Here is a 27,965-nt window from a genome sequence, read left to right as displayed (position 1 = left end):
TCGTGATATCATACCACCTCGTTTACCTGGGTGGTTAGCCTAAGTTCTCTGTCCAAACAGAAGCCTAAATTATTTCCCTTAATAATTTAACTAGAGGCAAGTCACCAAGGCAAGAAGGCAGCGTCTCAGAACCATAACAGATCCTTACCAGGATGAATTACTTCAGTTTGAGAGGCATTACGCCTAAATACATTATTTCTCATACTATGTAGAATAGCAGCTAAGCACCTGGAGAGCATATCTTCAATCTCATAAAAGGGCCTGTTTAATCTCAAATCTGCATAAAGGAAACCTTTCAACCCAAAAGACGTAATTAAGATAGCTAAGAGGTGGAAGTAAATATTCAAGAAAATGGAGGGTAATGAAGAACCGGGAGGGACTTAATTATGTGCTGAATAACCTGGTCACCAGTACATTAATGTTTGTGCCTGTGAGCTTGCAAGCTTTCATGGGTGGGAAAGAGTTGCATGTGTCTCGGTGTGTGTATGTGTGCACAGGTATATGCGTAGCTCTGAGTGTCCCTGTGAGTATTTATTTATATGTCTTCACATATCATGTTTTTATGAGGATTGTTTTTGTACACGCTTGTGTAGACGAACATGTATGTATCTGTGTAAAAAATCAAATGTATTATTGCATAGTCTCCTAAATTAAATGCCATTCGTTTGGACTGCATATTTACATATTACCATAATACCAGACGTTTCCGAGAGTATTTGACATTTATTAGTTCTAAATTGCACCCTCATAGCAGAAAGTCTGACGTTGGTGTCATGGTTGCTGTAACCTCATACACCTAATAACGGATATTTGGTGCATAAAGCTATGTGAAAACAGTAAAAATACTAGAAATCTAAAATGAAACAGAGCCCAAATGAGTCAATGTCTCGGTGAGGTGCAATTATAAAACATGCATTTAAGTTTTAAAAAACGTGCTAGTCCGCGTTATAAAAAGGAAGCGTACCTATAGTTTCTCAAAGTTTATGTGGGGCATGTAAAGAATTGGGGTTTGGATTTTTATGAACTCCATCACAAAACAAACGAGATTAATTGTGATGCCGGAGTTCATTTATGAGCTTAATATAGCTTTCTGTAGCCCCACAGCCCGGCTCAGCAGTTTATTGTTGCCCACGTCCATCATGTTTAGTCCATTTCACACAATGAATGGCCTGGACCCACCTTCTACCCTACGAGAGCCACTTGCCTTATCTCAATAGAGAAGCCATTGATTCCCCTGAACTATTGCTACACAGAGTGGAGTCGCTCACCCACGGCAAGCCTTTTGAATGAGTTGTCCCCAAAACATTGAACATTTCCAATTAGCTGCTGGGAGAAGAATTGTGGATGGGCAATGAACTGAACGAAGCTGCTGACTGCCTCAAAAGTAAAAGGGGGGACTCTGCACGGAGGCCGCTTCTTCCTCGGTGGAGATCGCAAGGATGATGCCGAGCGTCGCGCCAGCAAACGGCCTCCACTTGGATGTCCTGGGATGCTCCACGTTCGTCAGGACACCGGGCTTCGGAAACTCGGGCACACGTTTTTTAATTGAGAACCTGTTGAGGGATCAGGATCAGCGCAATCCTGGAGCTCGTGCGGCTCCTGCCAATCCGCTTCCGCTCAAGCTGTGTCCGAACGCGGAACAAATCAACCCCTCGGGGGGTCCATATACGACAAGATGGGTCTTTCAGCTTGTTAACCCCGCCGACCAGCTGAGCGCTTTACCGACCGACGGGGAAAGAGGGTTTCACTGTCTAGCAGGTGAGAAACGTGTGCACTTTTACCGTTTACTAAATTCATGTTAAATCGATATTCCGCCGTGGGTAACGCTTCCAAACCCTTTAAGGTCAGTAACATTTCGGACCTGCATAGTCACAATCCACACCACAAAGGAGAGCAGTTTTCATATTATGTATTATTAGACCCACTCAAAGAATATTAATAAAAAGGAAGATCTATTTTATTTGGAGAGGCTGTTTTAATTCTCTCTTCTCATCCTTGTTTTTGTGTTCTTTACGCCTTTGAGTGGGTATATTAATATAAATGTGAAAGTATGCTCCCCTTTGTGTTAAGGATTTGTAATATATAATTTTTTACTTTTATAGGGTTATTTTTTCAAATGTCCGTTTTAAAGTTTGGTTGAACATAGAGGCCAGTGTGTGTTGTTGGAGCCGTGTATAATGTTCCATATGAAAAGAAGAATCCGAATAGAGTAAAGGTAGCGGCGCAAAGATGCAAGAAAAATAGGCAGTGTTGTGTTTTTTAACTGGGCCCTGCAGTTTACCTTCCGGGACAGAGGTAAAGGCGTCGGAACACCCTGCGCCAGATGACACCCTCGGTGGGCCATGTAGGAGGGCGGAGGGAGTGGACTGGGCATGCTCTATAACTATGTGTGTCAATAACGGGGGTGCTGCTAAAAAAAGCTAAATTAAACGAATTAAATGAGACTCTTCATGCTACACTGCGTTGGCACCTTTTCCCCACTATGATATGAGTGATGTAGGCGTCTGCACAGACACGTCTCCCAAGCAACTCAGGGACATTTTAGGGGGGGGGGGGAATGTCATCTTTTATGAAGCACGTGAGGCTACAAAGGACCATGCAGGTTCCTTCATCCAGGTGTTGGTTTTCTCCTGTCTTCTGGAATGTACAGCTCTGTTGTGGTTGTAGCTGTTTACTCCAGGCTGCCAGTACTGTGATGCCCTCTTTATGAAATGACAATATCTAATCAATGTGTCACTGGTGCGGTGATGTCTGGAGCATCTGCTATAGAGTGCTGCTTAATAATAACCAGATATTGATGAAAAAAGATTGCAAAATAGAGATGTAGGTCAGCACGGATAGGACTGTAAGTGAATACACTATACTGGGTCCTTATATCTTCTCCATAGATGCTTCTGCTACATTTTACTATTCTTTGCTGGGCAATTTAGTATTTTCCTTGCCACCTTCTTTCCTGGTGCCAACACTTTTAAGAGACCATCATATTTCATTAAAATGAGGCAGCATATGTAGTTTGTCTTATTTACCCTTTATACATTAAATCCAGCGCTTCCTGCCCAGATCCAAAGTGCGCATTTTAGCTGGGGTACATCATTCTTATCCAACCAGTGGCCCTTAAAACAGTCTTAAGCTATTACATGGAAAGCTAGAGAAGCCTGACACAACATATCTTATTTGTTCTGGTCTTTGGGAACCAAGAAGTCATTTGTTTCTGTGGTCACATCACATGGACACCGCTTTGAAGAAAATGAAGAATTTCATCGATATTTAACGCACCAAGTCTATCTTCATTTATTGATCCTAATCCATAGGTTTTCCATGATTATGGTATCACGGATGATAAAAGCTTTTTATCTTTCCTAAAACAGCGGTCTAGATTTGCATGCCACAATTGTGGAAAGGTACTCAGCCGTCCACCGACCTGCAACTGGATTCACACTAAAATAGGAACATTTTAAGTAGTGTTTTGCATAAGGGCAAACATAGAAAGGTTATACACATTTGCATAATAAGAAATACAGTGTGGGCATCATTCCTGCACGCACTGGGCTCTATTCACAGATGACAATTGTAAATGGGTTTACTATTTAATTTAATTCTGCAGATTTCTCCACTGCAAATACTTTATGTTTTTTGGGTGAATTGGGCCCATAGTTTTGCAGCAGCGCAAAAATAGTGCAAACTGATGGTGCAATGTTTTGGTAGTACCTTAATAGGAAAGGAAATAAGCTGTGGCCTTTTGTCTGAGTTGTTTACTCTTATCACTTTGGAATACCTTGGAAGATTGAAGGTCACAGATTCACAGGCCAGGAGGCCGTATTTCCAGTCAGTACAATGAGGAGCATTAAATTGGTTAACTAAAAAAATATTAACGAGCTCCTTGACTTGCTCCAGTCAGTGTATGGTATGAAAGTGAACTAAGTGAACTAAGTCACAAAGCTAAACGCAGAAATTAGGTTTGTGAAAAAGCGTGTTATATCTTATCACGTGAAAAGCTACAAAAGGGCAAAACTATTTTACTTCATTATGAAACTGACTTCTTTATTTCGTCCTAGTTCAAAACTACCTCTTTTCCCAATTGCTTTGATTTTTTAAATATATTTAATATTTTCCTTAAAAAGCATTCTTTTCACCTTCTGGTAGGAGCCCTGTCGAGCTCCTTGCTGGTGCTCACAATGCGACCTCTACATCTAGCAGGGTTACTTGAAACATAAACGTGTAGATTATTATGGTCAACATTGGTTGGTTGATCGTCAGTTGGGTTTTAATGTCATATGAGGGATAATGCCTCAGTTTACTAGCAAGCTGTCCAACTCCAGAGAGCTGACTTCAACTGTTCATGGTTGAAAGCCTGGAGGGCACGAAGCACACAACAATAAAAGTGAGCAGAGTAGTTTGACAAAAAATCTGCAAAAAATATTACGAAAAAAACCTTACCTGAAACATACATGCCTGAAAAACCTGTCTTCCATGTACGTAATTCATATTCTGACATATCTGTCCTAAAACATTTTGGGGCTCCACTGAAGACTATTCTAATGGCAATCGAGACATACTTGGATCAATAAGTTGTCACGAATGCTGAGTATGCTCTCCTTCACTATTTAAGAATTTACACATGAAAGAAAATTACGATCACACCAACAATAAAAATTATTGCAAACCCTTTCAGCATAAGAATTTCTTGCTTCTAACACTGACTATATCAGTATTATTTTTCGGATTGGAAATTCAGTTTAAACCATTCGTTCAAAATAGTAAACGAGCAATTGTCAAGATGGTAATTCTCATTCAACCTTCAGAAACATTTCTCAGTCCACTACGGGAACTTTTTTTACTCCCACCTTGAGGAAACACCCCTAAATAGGTCTAAATGGAGGATATATATCGCCTATTCACCTGTTACATCTTCAAGGAGGATGCATCCTTCTTTCCAGTTTCCTCCTGTTGTTAATGTCAGAAGGGAAAATTGCAAAAATATAAATTTAGAATGTAAAACATATAAGTATCGAAATGTAGACAATGCGATTTAGACACAATTACGACACAGAGGACAAAGTTACATTTCCAAACTTAAGCAAACTAGGCTACTTTTATGTTCTGTATGGAAAGGAAGGTCGTTTGAGGTGCATCTTACAGGGCTTGACCTTCCTGTGGCCGCATCATAAGTAATCCTCAGAATGGCCAAAACAACTCAATGTGAGAGAGGTTTTGAGGGAGCACACACACTAACCTGTCTGGTGCCCCAATGGTCCCAGCTAAGTATTTTAGGTTTGAATTTGACGAGGTGCATTGAAGGCTATGTTGTGATGAGATACTTCTACCGCTAAGGAAACTCTTGCCGTTCAAAGAGAGTTACTAAAACCTTTATATGAGATGCACATTTACCCTACACATAAGCAACAACATAAGTACATAAATGCTACTACAAACTTACAACTGTCAAGATACCAGTGACTGATTAACCGTGATCAAATCTCAAGAAAGTAGTAAAGCAATACTGTTGGTTAAGTTATAAAATCTATCTGAGATTTTACGATGTTCTATTGTAATTTTCAAATGTTCTTGTTTCTATTTTAGGTGTCTAAAGCAAAACGCAGAGTTAGTTTGGTGAATAGCACAATGTGCTATTTCGAAGTTCGTTTGATATCTGTTTCGACCTACATAAAAATGCAAGGGCATACATTTAACAGACATCAGCAATATTTAATCGCCACATGTTTATAGCGACACAATGAGCACTCTTCAGAAATGTTCTGTTAATTATTGACATTCTCTTTCATTTTTGTGTCTTTAAAACCACTGATTTTCTATTTGGATATCGCTTCACTAACACTACTAGTTCTGTTTAAGGCCTACTGATTAATTTGATCTTTTGCTACCTTCCCATCATTATAATGTTTTTCTATTTTTAGCTAAGTTATTCTACTGTTGCTTTTTAACTATTCTCGGAAGGCACATTCTTTTCGGCCACAATATGTCCTCATATTTTATTTCCAATGGTTCCTCATATTTTATTTCCAATGGTTTTTATTTGTGCTTGAAGGTACTTGATCACCTTGACCAGTTCATACTGTTCTAATTTATTTGTCTTGATTAGCGCTTGGCATGCCATTGTGCACCCACCCGAGATCCAATGAAACAGTGGTTAGTCGATAAGAATGACACTCACAGCTGTTCAAAGCTTAGGTTACTGTACCAGGCCAAGGGGGGATCTCAATTCTAAGAGCCTCGGTGAAAGTTGGGGAAGCTAGAGTTCACCCCAGAGAGGGGAGAGCCATTCTTCTCCCATGTTGCACCTTTGTTGCATCCCACGGGCGAGGTTGATTTTTGAAGCTTGTTCTCGATTACTTTCTCCGGGCTTAAGGGTTAGTAGTTTACAAATTCAAAAGTTACTTGTTAATAGCCACCGCCCTTGGGCAAGGTTGGCATTTAGACAGTTGTCTGCAACTATTTGTATCTTGCTTTTTTAGTACTCTCTTATTTCATTTCATACAACAAATAATATAAAGATGACTAACACGATTAAGTACAATAACAGAGATAAACAAGTTTTAATTTAGTAACATTAATGCCTAGCAGCACAGGCACAGCAATTATGTACTTTTCTGCAAAATATTATCCCTGCATATCACTGTCGCTATATATGCCTAAAAGGGACCAAAATAACGATAGCAGAAATATTTAGTGTGACCTGTTGTGTTTTTTAACAAGATTCCATCCATCATTTGGGACCCATTCAAATATTTATGATTCTGTTTTATTCTCATTGTTACAGATAGAATTTCCATTTCTATTGGATTTTATTGATAACTACTCTTTAGGAAACGATAAATTTCCAGTTCCAGCGAGTCAATAAATACATTTCTTAGGAAAGATTGACATTGAGGTTTTCCAGACAGAAATGTTACTTATCTATACAGACTTGTGGTAGACCATGGGTACTCACAAACTTTTTCTCGGGAGCCAAAATTGCAGTATGGTTTGCGGCCAAGTGACAGCCGGGGGGGATTAGAGGCGGGGGGCTTAGAGGAGGAACAACCACCCGCCCCCTTTTTCAAAACATTGTAACACACACAGTGCCATCTGCACACACCGCCATCTGCTCTCACCCCTACCCCAGTAACACACACACAGCGCACACACACAGCGCCATCTGCTCTCACCCCTACCCCAGTAACACACACAGCGCCATCTGCTCTCACCCCTACCCCAGTAACACACACACAGCGCCATCTGCTCTCACCCCTACCCCAGTAACACACACAGCGCCATCTGCTCTCACCCCTACCCGAGTAACACACACAGCACCATCTGCTCTCACCCCTACCCCAGTAACACACACACAGCGCACACACACAGCGCCATCTGCTCTCACCCCTACCCCAGTAACACACACAGCGCCATCTGCACACAGCGCCATCAGCACTCTCCCCTACCCCTGTAACACACACAGCGCCATCTGCACACAGCGCCATCTGCACACAGCGCCATCTGCACACAGCGCCATCAGCACTCACCCCTACCCCAGTAACACACACAGCGCCATCTGCACACAGCGCCATCTGCTCTCACCCCTACCCCAGTAACACACACACAGTGCACGCACACAGCGCCATCTGCTCTCACCCCTACCCCAGTAACACACACAGTGCCATCTGCACACAGCGCCATCAGCACTCTCCCCTACCCCAGTAACACACACAGCGCCTTCTGCACACAGCGCCATCAGCACTCACCCCTACCCCAGTAACACACACAGCGCCATCTGCTCTCACCCCTACCCCAGTAACACACACACAGCGCCATCTGCTCTCACCCCTACCCCAGTAACACACACAGCGCCATCTGCACACAGCGCCAACAGCTTGACACAAATGTCAGTCAGCACCTATGTTCCTTAACTAATGTTATGCTTAATTTATTAATTTCATGATTTGGAACTCCTAGGAGGTCCACATTAAAAACAAACGAAAAATAAGACATCACAATGAGGAAAATCAATAACAGACGAGACAAGATACAATAAAATGTAAGAATTATTACAAAGTGCAACACTATTAAAACTTCAAATATTCACTAAAATGGTCAATATACATTTAAAAATGCTCTAAATACGTTAAAAATCTGAAATCAAACCATTTCATTTGGGTTGTTATATAGCAACGTTACTCAAAGTACGGCTCGCGGGCAGCCAAGGTAGATCCGTGGGGCCGCTGGCAGCCCGCGGGCCGTACTTTGAGTAACGTCGTGGTAGACAGTATACAGACTTGTGGTTGTCAGGGCATACATACCCTCTAACTGTGGTTTGTAGCGCCTTATTTCTGTAGTAATAAACGCAGAGGCAATTCATCTCTATTTTATCCACTTTAGAGGACTGAGTACAAACAGTGATGTTTTATTTGTTATTTATCTTCCAACATGTGATTCCAGAAAAAATTATGAACGAGGAAACAAACATACATTTCACCCGACATAGCGCTTTGTGCCTTCGGTTTTCTGAAGGCTACAATTAGAACTGAAAAGGAACATAAATTCATGGAACACTATTTTATAGAAATTTTAAAAAAATGTGTGTTCACACATGATACACCAGGATCCATGCTGCCCAGACTAAAATTCTAAACCATACACTTCACCAAATGGGCGCACATTATTGTGTAGGTGGCACTATTTGGTTGAGTCTTCTATGCAATAAGCATATTGCGTGGCAGCCCTAATTTTAATTTCTAAAGTTGAAGACATTTCAAACCATGTTAAGCAAATAATGTGAAGATTGTGTAAAAAAGAAGGATTAGCAGACCACACTTCCTATGACCTTCTATGGTCACAAGTAAAATGAATGATCTGGTATAACCCTAGCCAGGATCTCTATTACCTAATATATTCTGAAATGTGAGTTGTAAACCCCAGGATGAATAAAGTATTGCCTATTTAGCACATTCATATTTTTCCATATATCTCTCAAAACATGTGGGCAACCCAGTGAGGCCCAGACCTACAGCACCAAACTGGCCTGCTCTATCTCAGCCGACTTCCATGATGTGATTAAAGATCCCCCCAGTAAGCAGGACAGAGATAAGGCTCAGGCAGGGGTGACCTAAATAACTCATAGTTTCCACGTGAAGTTTAGGTGTAGCACATAGCACATTGACCTGAGCATGGCTATAGATCACCGATCATGACATAGTGACAATTGCGATTCAACCACTGTCATGACAATGCAAGATGGATGGACCTTTGAGCATATGTCACAACCTCCCTGAGCACTCTTGTGAATATGACATGTGCCAAGAGTGAGTAAAAGGCCATGACATTCATTCACTAGCGGATGGGTTCTTAAAATGAGATTAAAAATGTATTTTGTCTAAGAGAAAACTGGAGAACCAGTCAACATTTAATTTTATTTCATACACCACTCCCATTCCACAATAATGTAGTATGGGGTAGGAGTAGGTGGTGAATTCCGCTCTGCCGCCAGAGTTGGCAGAATTGTGGCCACTCCACATTCCCTTGTAATGCAGAGTTGTGGGCAAATTCCACCAACCGCCGCAAGTTTTTTCTCGCTCGGGGCTCGCCAACAGTAAGTTGGCAAACTCGAGCATGAATTGGTGTCCCCTAGCACGATTTTCGGGCTTTAGAAGGGCAGCCGGATAGATTTTCTCACTATGAACAGTGGCGGACAGTCGGTGCCACAGTGAGAAGGCTGCTGTTTGGGTAGAAAATCTACTCGAGCAGTAGCGTCCTCTGGTGCACCAGTGACGCCATTCACACCGATGTTTCAGCTCAGAACGAACTCCAGACACTATAAATCAGCACGAGGAGTGTGAGATGCCGATTTCCAGCCATTTGTCAATCTTGCAGAGTTTTCTTGTAATTCCGCGGAATCCCACGAAGTGAAACTCCACTAGTTGCACCCACCACTAGTAAGGAGCAGGTTGGAGTCCCATCCATTTGCAGCTGCAGTCAGCCCACTGCCAATTCATAACCATTCCCAAATAATCCAGGGGTCTTCCAGTAATGGAAAGACTTGCATATAAATTCCAGTATGCTGCTAACTGGCTACCCCACAGGTAAAGTGTCTGTGACTCTAACATCCCGATCAAATAAACTGTACCAACATAATGCACGCCTGCAACACTAATAATGTACAAGCAAGCCTCAAGCAGGCTTTAAAGTGAGAAAGCCACCATTCATGTAACATCACTCGCAGCATTGGAAAAAGGAGAAGATAAAACAGACATGCACATCGATGATTAAACACTTGCAATGTTCCCCTGCAACACCCCCTCAAACAATATCTGTGCTCTCAAGAAAGTAACCAATGTATTTCATCCTGCCAGAGAATAGGAGCACAACTGTGATTCCAATCTCTTCGACTCCCAGGAGCAGGCGCAAGTTCAGTCAGAGTCATAATGCAAGCTAATGTATGTTATATGATGCCATCAGCCACCACGTGAGTGGCAGCAGATCCCATCTGTCCTTGCAGTGTAAAATCTTCTGGTTCTCCCTCAAACCTAGCTGTGTCAATGCTGAGGTCTCCAGCAGTGAGGGAAGTTCCCGTATATTATTGCTCGAGGTTGAACGAAGAGAAGTGGAACGGGACAATAGTGCATACATTTGTTCCTGAAATAGTGAGGGTCATAATTGTTGATAGCATGGAAGGTAAAGCATAGCGCTTTAAAGATTATTCCCTTGTTGACGGCAAGCAGTGGAGGTTTGCCAGATTGGTGACAGAATTATGACAATGGAGATTCATGAGAAGGTGTACAGCTGAATTTTGAAGAATTTTAAGACCCTTTAGACAATATTGAGGGGCTTCCAAATAAAGGGCATTTTCATAGTAAGACCTGAAAGAGATAAGGGTTTGGATGACAGCTTGGGCGATGACAAAAGGAGCAAAGGACCCTCGAGCAATCATCCAACACCCTCTCGGTTAAATAGGCAAGGAGGCTGCTGCTTTTTTTTTTACTCAGTGGCAAAACACTGGAATTCTCTCCTGGCTCGCATTACAATCTTGCCATCTTTCAGTTTTTTCACAAGAATTAAAAAATGTGGTTATTTTAACAACCACAAGTTTTTCTCCTAGAAGTGTCTACTAGCAACAGGAAACCATTCTAGTATCAGTGCGCTCTGCAAGACATTTCATGACATGATCATTAGTATCTTGCATAGCCATAGCTGTGAACATTGGTTGCATTCTTTCCATGACCATCTTGTGTTTGGTTGGTTGACAAGCTGTCTGAGTTCATCCTTTAGTTTCTGCCCGACCTCGGTTCTGCACAGGTGGGGCACCAACAATATTTCCGGTCGTTGTCACCATATCTCTGCCAAGTCCATTGTCACTGAAGTCTGATTTAAATAAAACTAGCTTCCTATCTGCTGTCACTTTTAGTTTGGCAGATCTCAGATCTTCTTTTCACCTGTTTGAATGACCAACACTTTTTGTTGCACCATGTGAGCATAGTCTAGGATCTGTATCTGCACACTTGTGATTCAGAATGGGCCATTCTGTCTAGCCTTCTGCAAATGGAATCACTAGCTGTATAAATCATCAACTTAGAGATGATGAGCATTGAAGCTGCTCCACGTGACACAGGAGATGCGGGAGTCATATTTGCCCTCTCAACAGGGAAAAGTTTATATACGTTTTGTGATGTATTTGCGTCAGTCCAGGGTTGGTAGTAGCTAGTGCTGCCCCAGTTGGTCTTCCCCTATTAGCAAACTTGCATTGGTTGGTCCTGAGGAGCCCAATATCTAATGCCTCTGTGTCTATTTTGTTATTTTGTTTTCCATACCTCTACACATTTCATAGACTTCCCGGAGTATAAGATCCAATCTGCCCTTCGTGTCTGGGTTTTCCAACAACATATGTTGGACCTCAGAGGATGAAGTGGTGTTTTTATTCTGCGTGTGAAGTTTAATATGTGACCTTTGGTTCCCCATTACCACAGCACTCCCAGGAGTGCGTTCGATAACACAAATCCTACTGTCCAAATGACACCTTTAACCTTCCCTCGTTGCAGTTCAGCTACCACCCAGTCAGAGATAGTGGAAAGCAGATTATGCTTCAAGCATCCATCTGAAGGCCTAAAGAAAGGTCCATTCTCCCACTTAAATCCAGACCACATGGCAGTTGAATTTCCAATTCTCCTGACCGCTGTGGCACAATTGGAACCATTATTCAACCCTAGATTAACAGAATTAGTTGAGTACGGAAACCAACACTATGTTTATCCTTTCCTCCTTAATTAGTTCCAATCATTATGTGGAAGTTTTCTGTGATGGGTCAGTTCTCCATGACCTGTCATTGCTGAATCCTCTATCGAATGCCTTTCAAGCTTAACTCACATCTGCACCGTCATCACTGAGTCCACTATCAAATGCCTTTCAAGCTTAGCACCACACCTGTCCGACATGGTGTTTCCCACTCATATAAAGACAGCAAGAAGGGCGGGTTTACCGCAGGATTACAAGGATATATCCAGTTATACAGAGCTGACTGTTGGGAGATTTGGAAATCATCTGTTGTGGCACAATGAGAGAGACTAGTGGCAAAGTACCCATACATGGGTTATATGTGCTCCACTTCCCCTTGAGTGCTTTTCATTCCACCTGCGCAGCCAGATCTTTCAAGTTCACCACTGTAGGCATCAATCACATCTAATGCCTTCATCCAGCCTGGGGATCAAGTGCTGTTCTGCTATACATAAATTATTTTCTGCTCATATGAAGTTCACATCAAACTTTGGTTTGGTTAAACGGTACTGGGGGAGCATCATAGTCTGCCTCATATGGTAAAAAAAGCTTTGAATTTGTTAGAACAATGCAGTATCTGCTAATTATGCTAGGCATATTGTGAATTACCAAGACGATCAAGAGGTTTGGGGCCCACCCATTGCTTTCCGTTGGTTGGATTTCCTTGTCACTCCCGTTTGGCTGGTTCTTTATTTGTGTCACAGCTTGTCAATCTTGTGTTTGTCCCTTCCATGGAGCATTGCCTCTTCACAATCTCTTTGATTGGCTGGCATCACTGATTTCCACTGCTTGCCTTTCAAGTACTACTATTTTGTTTTGTGTGAAGCACTCCTTTAGAGTGCTTGAGTTTTCAAGCCATCTCCCTTCTGTACGTTTCTCCCCCTGCAGTCAGTGTTGCTCTCTGTTGCCCACCTGCTTCTCCCCACCCTCAGCTACTTGCCTGTGGGCTTCTCTTCAATGCTTCCCCCACCCACTGACTCATGTTGCTTTTGCTTCCACCCTCATCTCATTGATTTTGCACTCCTCCAGCCTCCCTCCTCCATTGCTTTAAAGTTGCCTCTTGAGTTGCTTCAGTCTTCCCCCTTTTCCATGTTGCCTCACTGTTCGCCCCCCGCCATCCACTGTGTTGCTTCGTCATTCCCTTCTACCCTTCCTCCTACTGCTTCCTCTCTCCTTGCCTGCTTAAAAAAATGCCAATATATTACTGGCACTGACAGTAAAAAAAAAGTGCATACGGTGGGGTGGCTTACCAATCATGGCTGATGCACTCTCTGGCCGTCGGAGGAAGGTTTACAATGGTGGAGTAAATTTTACTCTGTCAGCATAAACCTGCTCATCTACCCAACTCAAAACTGGATAGGTGTACAGAGAGTTTAGTGGACAGGGTACTCTATAACTTTTGTGACAGAGTACTCTGCCTGCCAAACTCAATATCAAGCCCATAGTTTGAAAACATTTTGACAAAGGCTGAAGAGGTTTATGACCTGTTTGTATGGAAGTGAAGCACTACTTCAAGACATAAAAATATAACAAATATGTGAGGAAGTGGGTCTAAACTGGAAGATGAAAATAATACTTTTGTGATTCAGACAGAGTATAGCCTTGTAGCCCTCCGTAGTGGGCTATACCGGCCATTAAGGGGCCGCTTCAGCGTTAAAGGCGCAAGCCAAAGGTGAGGGCCTTTAACAAGGGATTGGGACTTTAATGCTGGTATAGCCCAGCTACGGAGGGCTATAAGGCTATTAGAACATTCCGCCACTAGAGGGCAGAATGTTCTAATAAATAAAACAAAGGCCTCATGAAGCCTGAGGGGATTGAAATCCACTCAGGCACCATGAGGCCTTTTTTCACAGCAACAGCTATGAATGAAAACATTGGAATGTTGGAGCTCCCAGCTTCTACAGACCATGAGAATCCTGGATGAACTCCATTGTTTTCAATGGAACTCCCAATACTCCAATTTTCTAATAGTGGCTATAGCACTGGCAAGGATTTAAAAGTCGATGGTAGTCACTCTGTTGATAGAAATGCAGATATGGTTACCACAGCTGATTGCAAATTGAATCAGCAGGGTAGATAACAGTTAAAAATGAAAGGCATGGTCGTGGTGGGTAATAAGAAGAGGCCTTTAGTGAGGAGATATGCTTATAAAGCATCACTGAGATTCCAAATGGCGATGACACATTCCAACCTGGGACACTGTAAATGTGGGTAACTCTGCCAGTGTACAAATCTTTACTAACTTCCAGACACACGCTCACATCTTTATGTCTCAGCTGATTTGAGCAAATATACCCGAAATGCCTGAATAAATGGATCAAAACTGAAAGATGGATATCTTACTTAACTAACTCTTCTGTTTAGAGGTAACATTAGGTAGTATATTGGCAGTACAAGATATACTCAAAAGTCAAAGATGGCTGCCCTATTTCCGCATCAAAGTACTTATATTAATCTCAATAGACTTCCAAAAGTATCAGAGAGATTTAGATCAGCGCTAAGAGGGGTGAAGGTGAGGGGCTACTGAGCAGAAGAGGTTTCTACTGGTAAATACGACTTGGTTAGTATCAACCGAGATTCCTATTGGCTCTGACAAACTATAACCGGGACTGAATAATGTGGGGTTGGTAGCTGTAAATCTCTGGGACTGAAATGACAGGTTGACTCTCAAAGTCTGTCTTAGATTTTCTTGTCATCTGTGGAAGGTAATCCTACATTTTTAAAATATCTAAAAATAAATCAACAGGTGCGCTCATGCTGAGCCCGAAAGTACCTTTCCTGTGGTGCAGGGATAGAGATGCATGAGCTGAAGCTGCGCATTCTTGCATCTCACCAGCACAGTAAATTAAGGATGTGGCGCAATGGTGGGGTGCAATAGTATACATATAAACCCCTTCCTGCACCATTGTGCAAATGTTATGCATGCACCATTGTGCAAATGTTATGCATGCACAAGTCTCTCTCTTGCGTATTTGATCTGAGATGCTCATTTGCATAACTCACTAAAGCAAGTCAATTATTTTTTTCTATTTGTCCCTGTTTTATTTCAGTGCAGGTTGCTAAAGCTATTCTCTTCAGTTTCGAAAGAAAAATATTCTGTGACATAGAGCGAGATCCTGTCTATTTAATTCTGAGTTTATTTACTTTTGAGGTATACCCTTGTGCTAAAGTTGCTGCATCAAGTATCCATGTGCGTTTCCGTGTGTTTCTGCAAGTCTAGGTACACACGTACACATTTGTGTTTTTACTTGCATATACACATGTCCATGTGTGTGCACAAAGGTGTGTTTATTTTTGTTTCCTTATTAATGTATTTAGGATACATATGTTTGTTGCGTGTATCTTCGCGTCTGCTTTTGTGACTGTGACCATTCTTGTGCATGTGTGTGGGTGAGCATTTTTCAGCACCCTGGATAAGACACATCCCCACCTGTATTCTATCTTCAAAAACATTTTAGGCACCTACATTTTAGTGGCTATGTTTTTCAGAAGACAGAACATATGCAAACATTTAGAAGTTTGAAAATATTTGCATTGTTTGTCCAGTTCATTTAATATTTGCAAAAACATGCACCCACTACATTTGCCTGGCAGAGTTGTTTTGAAGGTCACACAAAAAATGCAAAATAGGCTATACTCAGACAGAAAGGAAATGCAACCTTTTACATTTTCACATTAAAAGGGACCGCCTGCAAGAGATGGAAGTCCAATTAAAGGCTATTGACTAAGAAATGCAGCACACATTGCTCTTTGGGTCAGTTTCATGCACACTAGCTCAGTTATAAATGTCATGTCATGCGACCCGCAGGTGAATTTGGGTCCCTCTGCGTTTTGCATTCACCTCGTTTTGCCCTATTCTTGGTTTCCGGTTCGCGGCAGGAAAGCACAACGCATTCTTGTATTTTTTGTCCGAAGTACAATGAAAAATCCACATTTTTACAAGAACCAAAGCCTGCCCACCAGGAAGGCTAATATGAAGCAATTGTATTTGAACCAACTTAAAAAAAAAAATAACCCCGAAGGCTATTTTCAAAAGGTTGCCATAAATATTTACTATAAAAAGACCATCAGTTTTGTTTGAGAGCATTAAACAAATAATCGGTAGACCTGGGGTAGATTACCAACATGTTCACAAGTAAAGGAAGCAGATACGTCACATTATTACATCCTTGTATTTCTTCTTCATCCCCATCCTCAGATATATGATGAGGTAGCTACTGGCAAGTAATCGAATAGTAATCTCTAGGGTAATATTAAAGAAGAGTGCTTCACCCAAATAAAGACCGAGGAGATTGGGCTCTTTATGTGTATACCTCCGGGGCCCGCTCAGTACCTAAACTTATTTCTTAAATATGGACTGAAGCATCTTTAGTTTGTGCGTATATCAATACTATTTCTTTGGGTTGCTAGAAATGACCAGGAATGAGCAATCAAACAAACAGGATTCTTAACCAGCAAATTCGACCAATAGCAAGTCTGTTCATAAAATGCATAATGCGAATCACTGTGTGAAAATCTCAATGGTGTGCGCTGCACAAGTGGTGTCTATTCTGGTGTGAGCAAAGGTGGTACATAATTCAACACAGATAAACAACTTTGTTTGGAAAAGTAACTATGCTTTTGGGTAGTCAGTCCCAATTTTCAAAGTTGTTCCACTTCAAGGTTCCCTTTAGTTATGAAGAATTGGGGTTTTGTTTTCTGTTGCGAGTGGGTAGTTCACTCGCTCATTCTTGCCCGGGGGATGAGTATCCTTGCTCTGTAGCACAAATCATCTGATTTAAAGAAGTTGATGTGTTTCAACCTTGTACTTAGTTCAGAGGGTCTGGTCAGGGCAAAGACTGAGAAGGTAGCCTCCTAGGAAAATAACGCTTTAGCATTTTTTGTCATTCTCGTTATTTCATCATGAGTGTCAAGAACACGATGTCATCCAATGTTATGTGAATACGATTTTTTCAAGAATGCTGAAGACAAAAGATTTATTTGCTGATATAATACTTAAAATACTATTCTAAAACTATTTGGTCAGTCATTATATTCAAAAGCTGGTACGCAAACACACTAGGCTATACAGTGAAAGCGCCTGTGTTTGAGCGTTTTCCAGAGTTGAACTCATACCTTAAGTTACTGTTGATCTGAGCAGATCTAGAATCATGAATGTTCTGGAAGGGCCACCATGGCAAAGCAACGCACATTCAGGTGGATTGTTTTTGATGCAGTTTCTTCTAAATCTCTTTGAGATCCTGACTGGCTTCTTCATTCCAGAGTGTGCTAGAGATGTGAGAGGGTAACGCTTGCTTCTTAGTATTGTCTTCCGCGTCAGTCATGCACGGATGTCTGCAGGTGTACTGGCTTGTGTGTCCTTATTTCTGAATATGCATGAAAGCTGTGGAAGGTCATGCACATGATTTCATCGCACTCATCCGGCGCAAACCATGATGGATAGTGCTGCAGTTGCCTTTTTGATGTGAGTCAAATGTTTCTCTTCTTGCAACAGTTTAAATGCACCGTTGGATAAAACTACCAATTCTCCTATTGGGTGGCCAGTTGTTCTTATTATAATTAACCCAAACCAACACCAGTTTCTCTGCAGCCTGATTGGAGGAGGCAGCAGTCTGCGTTCTCTGAGGATGGGGGTACATTTTGGGCACACGCATTGGACAGGAGAGATTGATGCTGTTTGAGTGAAGTTTCAGAAAACATGGAAAAGCTGATTCAGTGGGCAGCTGGTGACGTGGGGCATAATACTTGCCCTGATTTCAAGCGAGCAAGTGAAACAAACAAGCCCAACGTTTCTTAGGAGGGTTTGTATTAGGTCCCAATGAGAACATTTTGAAAAAGTATCAAACTGTGTATTTTAAAGCACATTTTTAACTTAAATTTGTTTAATAGACTCTAAAATGACACTCAAAAGCACAACAAACTTCGTTGGCTTGCTGTGCCTGCCAGTAAATCCCAACACTCTCCAGGAATTGACCCATTTTTTTACTATGAACAGTGGGTGATCCCATGTGTCAATATGTATCTCAATTGTGCCAGGGACAGCAATTTGTTATGGATTCTTAACATGCCATGGTTCCCCTTTAAGTCAAGAATTATTTACAATATGTCAGAATTTTGCTATGAAATCATATTCAATGATGTCCATATGGTAAAAATGACCTCAATTATGTAAATGCCAGAATTGTAACGTAGTTTCCAACTCCCACCACCCCATATGTCATGGTTGTTCTCCTAATGCCAACAAATATGTCTTGTATTTTAGCATCCTCATGTTACCACGGGTGCCCCATATTTCAAAAATTACCTCTAGTGTGCCAGGAATTTTAGAAGAGTACCACTAATGCCACGAATTAAGTCAAGTACTAAGAATTATGGACAACGTAAAAGCAATTTGCCATGTAAGCTCCTTATGAAAACAAAGTATGTCTAGTCTGCCATGGTTGGAATTATGCAAAAAATGATATCCAGTATGCCACCTGCAAAGTACCTAGAATTACCTCCAATGTGCCTCCAAATGCCAGTGGCAGAAGTTTTTCATGAAAGCTCCTTATGCCACGAATTACGTTCACTATGCCAGCAACAGTAGTTTGCCACAGGTATATGTTAAGAATTACCTCTAGTGTACCAGCACCAGCATGTTGTTTTATGTCAAGAATTACCTCCAGTATGTCAGCACAAACATTTTGCCAAGGGTGCCTATTTGCAAGAATTATGTCTAGCATGTCAGCGCTGGCATTTTAACAGAGATGCCTCATATTAGAAGAATTACACTTAAGGTGCCAAAGCCAGCATATTGTCATGGGTAACTTTATGTCACAAATTACATCCACTATGCAAGCATTTTGCTATTAGTGACTTGGTAAGTCAATAATTACCTCTAGCAGCAGATTTCCAAGCATAACACACTCACATAGATACTCTCCTCACTGGTGGTCAGTTAAATGTATTCACTTATGCTCATTCTCACTCACTCACATTCCCTCACTTCCAGTCCTCCATACTCTCTCATACTGCCTCACGCTTTCTCTTGCTGTCACAAAATCTCACAGACCCAGTCTCTCAATCATTCTCACTCACTCACAGTTAACCTCACTCTCATTTATTCTCACTCAGTCCCCTCTACTTCATTCTCATTGACTCAACTTTGACTTATATACACACACACACACACACATGCACACACACACATTCACATGATCCCTCGCTCATGCTTTCACTTACTTATGCTCACTTACATTCATTCACTCACCCTCATTGCCATTCACACACAGTCAAACTCTTTCTCTCCACATTCATTCTCACTGCCTTAGTCAAATTTACCCACTCGCTTTTACTCTTACTCTGATTCACTCTCCATTACTTAGTCACACGTATTCTCACTCACTCTGAGGTTTCCATTCACATTCAGTGTTACACTGTCACTCACTGCCACTCATTCTCACTCACTTTCTGTTACTCACTTTCACCTCACACACATACACACACACACAGGGACACGCTGTCACAAACACACAGGCAAGCATACACACATTTGTGAGCGCTTACTTTCCTTCAGCTGTTTTCCCTGGTCTGCTTCAGCTGCCAGTGCTGGAGGGGCCCTCGCGGCAGGAAAGTAGATCCCTCTTGCCTCAGGCTCTGATGCAGGAGACTGGAGGCTGAAGTCTGCACTCTGCAAGCATCAGCTCTCAGCTTCTTTCTTTTTCACTTCGCCCTCTCCCTGCTAGTCATGTGGTGGAATCAGTGAGGCTCCTGACACAACCCCTACCCTGTGATGGGACCAGAGAGAGTGAGGTGAAAATCTGATTGACAGGTAGCCCTGGACACTGCAAGGCGTGAGCCTAAAATGCCCAGGACTACCTGTCCTGCTGACGCTGCAGAGTTCACTAACTGGGGGGCCCTGAGGCATGACTTCACCACCCCTGGACAACCTGTCTGATGGCTGATGCAGGTACCTCTCTGCGCCAGCACCAGCCATCGGACAGATTTACAGCATTAGGCAGCAGCGAGGGTCAATATCATTTTCCATTATACTGGTAGTGATAAAGGTATATTACTAACTATACACTACTGCTCTAAGAAGAAGGCCAAAGTACGGAGGGCAGAGCCTAAAGCCCAAATGGGTGAGCTACCACTGGCACATTCTCAGTCTTTCAAGACCACTAATAGCAAATTCACAGGACATCCCAGAAACGCTGACAGGTGAAGAGTGACACAGTCTTCCGTGCCACATGAAGACTATTGTCCTTAGAAAAATAGTGCAGCAGCAACTTAAAAGAATGTTGAGACATCTTCTATGTCGATGCCACAGTCACCTGAGAATGTTGGGCTTCAGACTACTGTACATGTATTTTAGTACAGAGGGAACGTTTCTGGTCGGCTTGTCAACTGCCTGATACCATAATTTGAACATTTCCTGGTTATTTTCACACGAATCCTTATGCAGAGAACTTTCCATTAATGTGGATGTACAACATCCTTTAGGTCAGGAGTTAATGCAGCGCACTGCAACAGACGATGCTGTATTGTGTGTTGCTGTGCTTTGTATGCTCCTGTTTTAATAAGCAATTTCAAATTATGTTAATCTTTGTCATTCGGGAGCATGTGTGTCTTTTGCAACACCACCCTTTGCAAGGATTAGGAAGAGGGTCGTGGAGGTAGCACCTAGGCTAACACCACCAATACTTATCTCTGTGGATTATAATCTTTCTCATGCTGTCCTCTTGGAGCTGTGAATGCTTCACCGCTGGTGAGCTTTGGAGCTGCAGTATCACTATGGGATTTCATCCTTTTTTATCACCCCTGCGGGAGACGAGGAAGGCCGGATACAGCATGTAGAAACAGGAGGTTTTTCCCGCCTAGGTGGTGGACTGTACCTCACTTTGTAAAGGCTATGATGAAGAAGAGTAGGACAAAAGGTATTGAACGGGTAGGAAAGAGAGCAATGGAGAATGTGGACAATTTAACGACACAATACTGATTTGAATGACCAGTTATTGTATGATAATTTGAAATAGCACTATTACTCTCGTATTGATCCTAAACCTGTGGCCCTCAGAGTACTCATATCTCTGCAAGCCATCTTCTCATCCCTTGGCGCAAGACATGAACTGACTCTGAAGTTTGACACCTGGGCTATTCAGTTTCGCCAGATTCATGCATCTATCTTCCACCAAACAATACCCTTTAACCATAAACTGATACGGGATATTAGATACGAGAATATTATATCAACAACCGGTGATACAAATACATGGTATATTCTGCGCTTCACGATTGATAATAAAAATATTTAAGATGAGTTGTTAAGTAGACAAATCAAATTTAGGAAATAAACCGTTATTGTGGCTTTCTTTATGTGCGACTCTTTGTGAATATATTGTGGAAACTAAAAGCTGTAATAATCGACTACGTGCGTGTTCTTCTGCTCTATTTCCAGCGGCCTCCAAGCCCTGCTTCCCGGGCTGCTCTCCTTTCTGCCTCTGCTGCGGTGGGTCCTGGCAGCAGCCGGCCTCCCCCACTGCTTTTCCAAGTAAGTTTTTATGCTTCATCAGTGATGCTTGAGTTGGTCTCTAAGCCCTAGCTGCAGGGTTTAATGTGCAACGGAAAGCTAATTGGGGGTGCAATGGCAGAGAGCTAATTCCTCAATAAAAATCACAGCGGCTCCCATTCAGGAGGCCTCCGAAGATTTATCAAACTTAAGTACCCTGAACAATTGGGAAGGATTTCTGCGGCTTGAGCCTGGCCCCGTCCCGCGCCAAGAGGAAGCTGCCAGATTGCCTTTCACTTTACAAGATCCCTCTGTATCAGGGTTACCCCGCAGATAAAAAGGAAAATGGCGTCTGATTTAAGGATAGCACATAATGTTGTAATTGTTAAACATTCTAAAAAGATATTTCCTAACAGACTTTAGGACATTTGAAAAAGCCCACCCCTCCCTCTCACTCCCTCAGGGTATGGGATGCAGCCGAGCAAATTTGGGTGACACACAAATTAAGCGGAAGGTCCCACTCAGTCTCACACCCACTTTGAACTACACCATACATCTGGACTATGTTGCGTACTTCATCACTGGGCACTACACTGCCACATCATTGGTGCTACACTCTGCTGCTGCACATTCCCTCCTTGTGCCTCGCTTTGTGGCACACCATAAATTGTGACCCCTGCTGTACTCTCCATCCGTGTGTCCCACATTATATCACACAGTCACTGTTACGGATTCCTCGGAGCGCCACATCATAAATGCACTCTCCATCAGTGGGCCCCACATTATACCACACTCATAGTTTGAAGAAGGAGAATTTCTGAACGATTCCCATAAATGTAATAGATAATTACAATTTGGGGATACGATGAAAATGTAGGCGTCCATTATGAAAGGCCAGAGTATCAATCTATAATGCTCTGGTCTTTCACAGTACACCCTCTGTGAGATGCATGAATGGTTGGGCTGCTGCTTCTCGCTTGTGTGGGGACTGAGGGCATTTAGGGAAAGCCGTGGGCGAGTCCAAAGGAGTCTTGTCTAGGCAAGCATTAAGTGCTGGCCATTTAATGAGCTGCAAGATTTCTGGGTATCTCTTCAGGGGGCTGACACTTTCCCACAGAGCGTTTTACAAGGACCGGGACAGCCCACAATGGAGGACAGCTCTGTGACCAATGAGCGCATTCACTTTACTCATCCACACGCGACCCCGCCACAATCCTTCACTGTGCGCATGAACTCTAGGAACCATGGCAGGCTGAAAAAGCCTGGACAAGGGTCAGCTGCCCCTTTGTGTCGCCATAATGCTGGGATCTGTGCGCTAGTCCTTTCTCTGTGCCACATTCCAAGCCAAATTCTGTGCACCATTTAGAGCGCGATGGCTGTGGAATAAAGCAATGAAAGAAAGTGACTTTTATAGACTCTTTTTAGCTCATCTTCCCATATAGCGCCGTCTACCTGAAAAGGGACTTAGTGTATGAACCGAGTGCACACAGGGACTTGCTGAATGCGCGGAGCCCATTATCGAGCCGGACATTGTGCTCTGACCAGGAGTGATACACTCCTATCTTGGGAGTGACCTATTAATTGTCCGTGCAATGGGAGGCATTGAGCCCAGTTATTAAAAGGAAACCGTGACTAAACCCGTTACTCGCTCCTTCGAGGTGGTCCCACAGGAAGACGCATGATGGCCGTTGCACAAATTAAGAAGACATTTATCACCAAAAATCGGAAAAGGACAGATTTCATTTGTTTTTCAGAAATGCATTTTAAGAAGCATGCCCTCCGTAGCGTTAATGCGAGCAGGCCCTGTACATTGCAGCATTCAGCTCAGTCCAAAAAGAGGGCAGCTGGTGTTTAAGAATTTCTGTTGCAAAACGCTTTCTTAGCCTTTCGAGATGAATTTATCCACATTTGGTGTAGCGTTGCTTCTGTATAGTCGGTGTTAGTGAACAGGATTAGTCTGTCTTTCTATCAGTTCTTGATGAAGCTTCTTTTCTGCTGGATTCAGTTTTATCATGTGGGTTTGACCCGCAGGAAAAGCATGAGAAGTTTTACTGACTCAAAAAAATCAGAACGGAATGCAATAGACACCCTTAGATGTGTGTTACATGCGTTGTATGGCACTATGCTGTCATTCTATGGTCACGTAGCACTTTCGAAGCTGTGCTCCCTTTATATTTTTGGAGCATTGATTGACTGCAATTTGGCAGTTTGTTAATGGTCTGATTTAGAGTTTCTAGTAGAAAATACTCACATTAATTTTAGGAAAATGACTATCATGATTTACTGTCAGACTGATCTCATTCGAAAAACAGGCTGAGCTGGATTGTTTAAAGAAGGTAGAGCAATTGTTGTATCTATGAGATGTGATTTTGATATGAAGGATTGTAGTGTCATTCACCACACAATGATATTGAAGGGCCCACACCAGTAAGTTGATGTTTTTTTATGTCTCTTACCCATGGGAGATGGACGCTGCGGGCCTGATTACAAGTTGCAAGGAACTTGGGTAACCGTAAAATCACATATGATTTGCCATTACCATGTGATAAATCAGTAACAGCACAGACAATTATGAGTAAAACCGCATGGAGAGGGCAAGCTCCCTTCACTAATCCCCTTCCACACACATCCTTAGCTACAGAGCAAAATAATACAAGTCATCAGAGGTCGCCACACAGACCCCTCTTACCACCAAGTTGCATGTCCTCCAAGTCTCTTGCCACTCTTTCTGATTCGTATGTTGGATTTCTGCTTCAGGTGTTGCCGGCCCAAACTCCGACTGTCAAGGGCCCAGGTACTCTGAGTGAGTGGGATCCCCCTACAGTTCCTTCCCGTAATTGTATGTGGCGAGCTATATCAATGCCTGATACTTCAGGGCTGTGGGCATGGACATCTCTATACCATATGGAGGTCAATGTAGTCATCATATTGTGATGAACCCAGCTGGTTCCAGCTTCTCACCTATGGTAATGTGGCTGTAAACCTGGTTAAACCATTTTACTTTTTTCCAGTGGAGGCCTCATTATGTAACCAAAATTCTCTCACCACTTCCTGCCAACAGGTAATAAGCTGAATGCTCATATGGACTAGGCAGACTAAGACATCTGCTGTCTATAGCACCAATAAATGGAAGAAATGAGGTATGGAGGGCTATATGGAGGCACATTATCTTTTTGTACTCTTGACTCCTCATAGATTTTAAGAGATGGATGGACCTATCGTCCTTATCAGCATCAAATGGCAGGTGGCACAAGTAGGGGTGGGTTTACCTCGTGTAATTTGCAGTAGTGTAATTATGTGAGATTACAGCAAAATTGCATGAGATTATACAGAATTACGTAGGGGTCGTAACCATTCATTTAGTTCGATTTTCTTAGCACAAAATGCACATGTGGATCCAAAATAGCCCTGAATGCAACAGAAGAGGAACAGAAGCAGTCAGCAGCCGCTCATGCTCTGTTCCTATCCTGCGCTCTTGGGTAGGCATTTTTGGTCCAAATCACGCAAACAGGCATAATCATGTAATTTTCGGTAATTTCACATCACAAGAGTAAAGTGAAATTACCAAGATTCCTCAGATTTTTCTAGAGTAGTTAGAATTTCACCCAGGCGAGGAGTCTTATCTGGGAAAAGAGGACTTTCCTATCCTTAATCTACCCACTATTTATCAGCCCTGCTAGCTCTCGTCAGTGGGCCACCGGTAGAGATGTCATGGTAATAACACATCTAATTGACTTATGATTACCAAAAGTGCATTTAATAAAATGAAAAGGTAGTCAGATGTCAGCTTTAAATTGCTTTTGTGAAATTTGTCATATTGTATTCATTGCAGCTCCAAGGTTTTATGCTTTTCACCACAATACTTATTTTAACTCGAGCCTGAAAGAGAACTTATTTAAAAAAACACATACATTGAAGAGTCCGATTCTTAAAGCAGAAACAGGCTATTTTTATGAGTGTAAAACCGCTTATGCTATTATCAAAGTTAGTTTGGCCCCTGTAAAGGAATTGTGGTCTTCAGCAAAGTCATGCTAGACTCAGCAATGGCGATAGATTTCTGTCTCAAGATACTGATAAAAAAGCGAAATCTACGATCAGAAGCCAGCAGAACATCATGAATGCCAAAACCGATTGTAGCAATTCGCTATTTGTTGGAACGTCTATGTATCTAATGTAAAATTATGGGAAAAAACAAAATCTTTTGTTTCTCTCACCCAAATTTAGCTGAGATTCCTCAATTCACCAATCATGAAAACTACATTGTTTTCCATTGTCATGTAATATGAGAATTTATGTAATTACACAATCTGGTCAGATGGTACGACATGAGGGATGAGTTCCCTGAAGAAATACCTTGTGCCATACACCCATGTCAGGCTTCCGCAACCATCAGAGAAAGGTATGTTTATCCTACTTAAGGCTGTAAGGAAGAAGTCGGAAAGTAGAGCCTTCCTGATAACTACATATTATGCTTGGTAGGTGTTACTACAGGAATTAAGGAACATTAAACAGCTTTTATCTTTTGGAAAGGCTATGAAACCTTCCTGTATTTTTTATATATTTCGCCATATAATACTTGCTGTACTTCTTGGTTACCATTTTCTGGTCTTTAATGCCATAGAAATGTCCAGATTTCTTCTGTCGAGGGAGAGGTCCCCAAAACTTTTGTTCCTGCTACCATGACAGGTGCTCCAGGTAGTAGGCGAAGCAAGGCAGGTGCAATCAGGCCTCTGGGAGCGGATGGGCCGCTGAAAGCAAATAAATTGAGTGAAAATAGGCAGAGCTTAATTTGAGCTGGTGGTTCCTGGTGCTTGGTACTGGCACCTAATTGTCAACACCAGTACTTATGATAGCCTGCCATATGGTGGAACTGTTTGTCTAATTTATTAATGAGAACAGTCATAGTTGTTTATTGATTCAATATACATTGAAAATGAATGATACATGCCACCCAACCTATTCTTATAGCTCTGGGGGCCTGTAACAGTCTCAATTGTCATGCTTGTAGGAGTGGGATGGTTAGGAATTGTGTTGGTACTGGCATTGGCAGCCTTGGCAGGGACAATGGGTGGTGCAATCTGCAGCACCCTCCTGACAAAGGCCATGGCACTTCTGTTTTTTTTACAAATTAAGCAGTGGAAGTGGGTGTGCTCTTGGAACGTTCTGGCAGCACCTGAACGTGACCAGCAGACCTGATGGGCATACTGCTGGGCCCCTCACAGGCAATAGGATCGTGAGTGATCCTTGACCCTCCTGCAGGAATATTTCTGAAAATAGCTCTGGCCCTCAGGCACAGGCTGAATGTGTTTTAAGGATTAAGGGGCTATCCTCCGAGGATATTTGAATGGGTGACAGTGACCAGAATGTGGAGGCTCTTGAAACACTTGAGTTGGTGAATTAATGGGGGGGAGCAACTCTCATAGTGAACCCTTAGGCCTCAGAGCAACTTGGCCTGCCAACATGGGGAAAGATAGACCATGAGAAGCACACAGCAAACGTGCATGGACAAGTACACAATGGGGGTAGTGTAGGCCCTGCCAACCACACATGAATTACTGCCATCGGGTTACAACTTTTGGATGCATTCCTTGGCTGGTCAGATAATGGTCATCATTGTCTCCTCCACATAAGTGTTGGAGAAAAGGATCTTTACTGAGGTCAACTGACTCTGAGCAGATCTCTGCAAAGTCATTGAAAGGCTCATGCTGATGGCCAGGCGTGGTGGCGTACTTCGGATCCTGGATAACTTGATGTTGAAGAAAGGGTGATCCCTTCTCGAAGCCACTGTGCCAACAGGGAAAATACCCATGCTAGCTAGCAGATGACCAAGAAAAAAGGAATACTTCTGAAGGAGGAAAAAAGCCTATGGGGAAAAAAAAACCTCCAGAGGAATCACAAGGAGCAGAGGATGGAAACTCTGAGAAGACCAACCTGGAGAAAAGCACAAAAAAACTAGCAGAAACACAAGGCACTAACTAGGAATGTGGACACAAAACAGAAATGTTTGTGACTCACTCAAGCCAAAGTCTCACTGTCTTACATACAGATAGTGACAGGACCAAGAAGCCCTCCCACAGGGAGTAATACACCACCCTCTTGTATTAGGAAATCCCCTAGACTTCAATGGGAAAGATCCATGTTGCATAGGGCACACAAAATGACCCCAGAGGACACAAACATGCACATTAAGCTATGGTGGAGCCTGCCTCCATTATTCTGG

General features: G+C 42.4%; 1 protein-coding gene across 1 annotated transcript in view; it reads left to right on the top strand.

Moving 5' to 3' along the window:
* Positions 1 to 1,299: 1,299 nt before the first annotated feature.
* The window catches only part of DBX2 (developing brain homeobox 2), a 48,698-nt gene continuing 22,032 nt past the window's right edge, over positions 1,300 to 27,965 (top strand). The window contains exons 1-2 of the mRNA XM_069230078.1: positions 1,300 to 1,758; positions 21,695 to 21,787. Of these exons, the coding sequence (XP_069086179.1) occupies positions 1,440 to 1,758; positions 21,695 to 21,787 (412 nt within the window). The 5' untranslated portion in view covers positions 1,300 to 1,439. The remainder of the gene's footprint in view (positions 1,759 to 21,694; positions 21,788 to 27,965) is intronic.

The sequence above is a fragment of the Pleurodeles waltl genome, chromosome 4_1, assembly GCF_031143425.1.
Source record: "Pleurodeles waltl isolate 20211129_DDA chromosome 4_1, aPleWal1.hap1.20221129, whole genome shotgun sequence".
Classification (NCBI taxonomy): domain Eukaryota; kingdom Metazoa; phylum Chordata; class Amphibia; order Caudata; family Salamandridae; genus Pleurodeles; species Pleurodeles waltl.
This window is presented reverse-complemented; position numbering and strand designations above follow the sequence as displayed.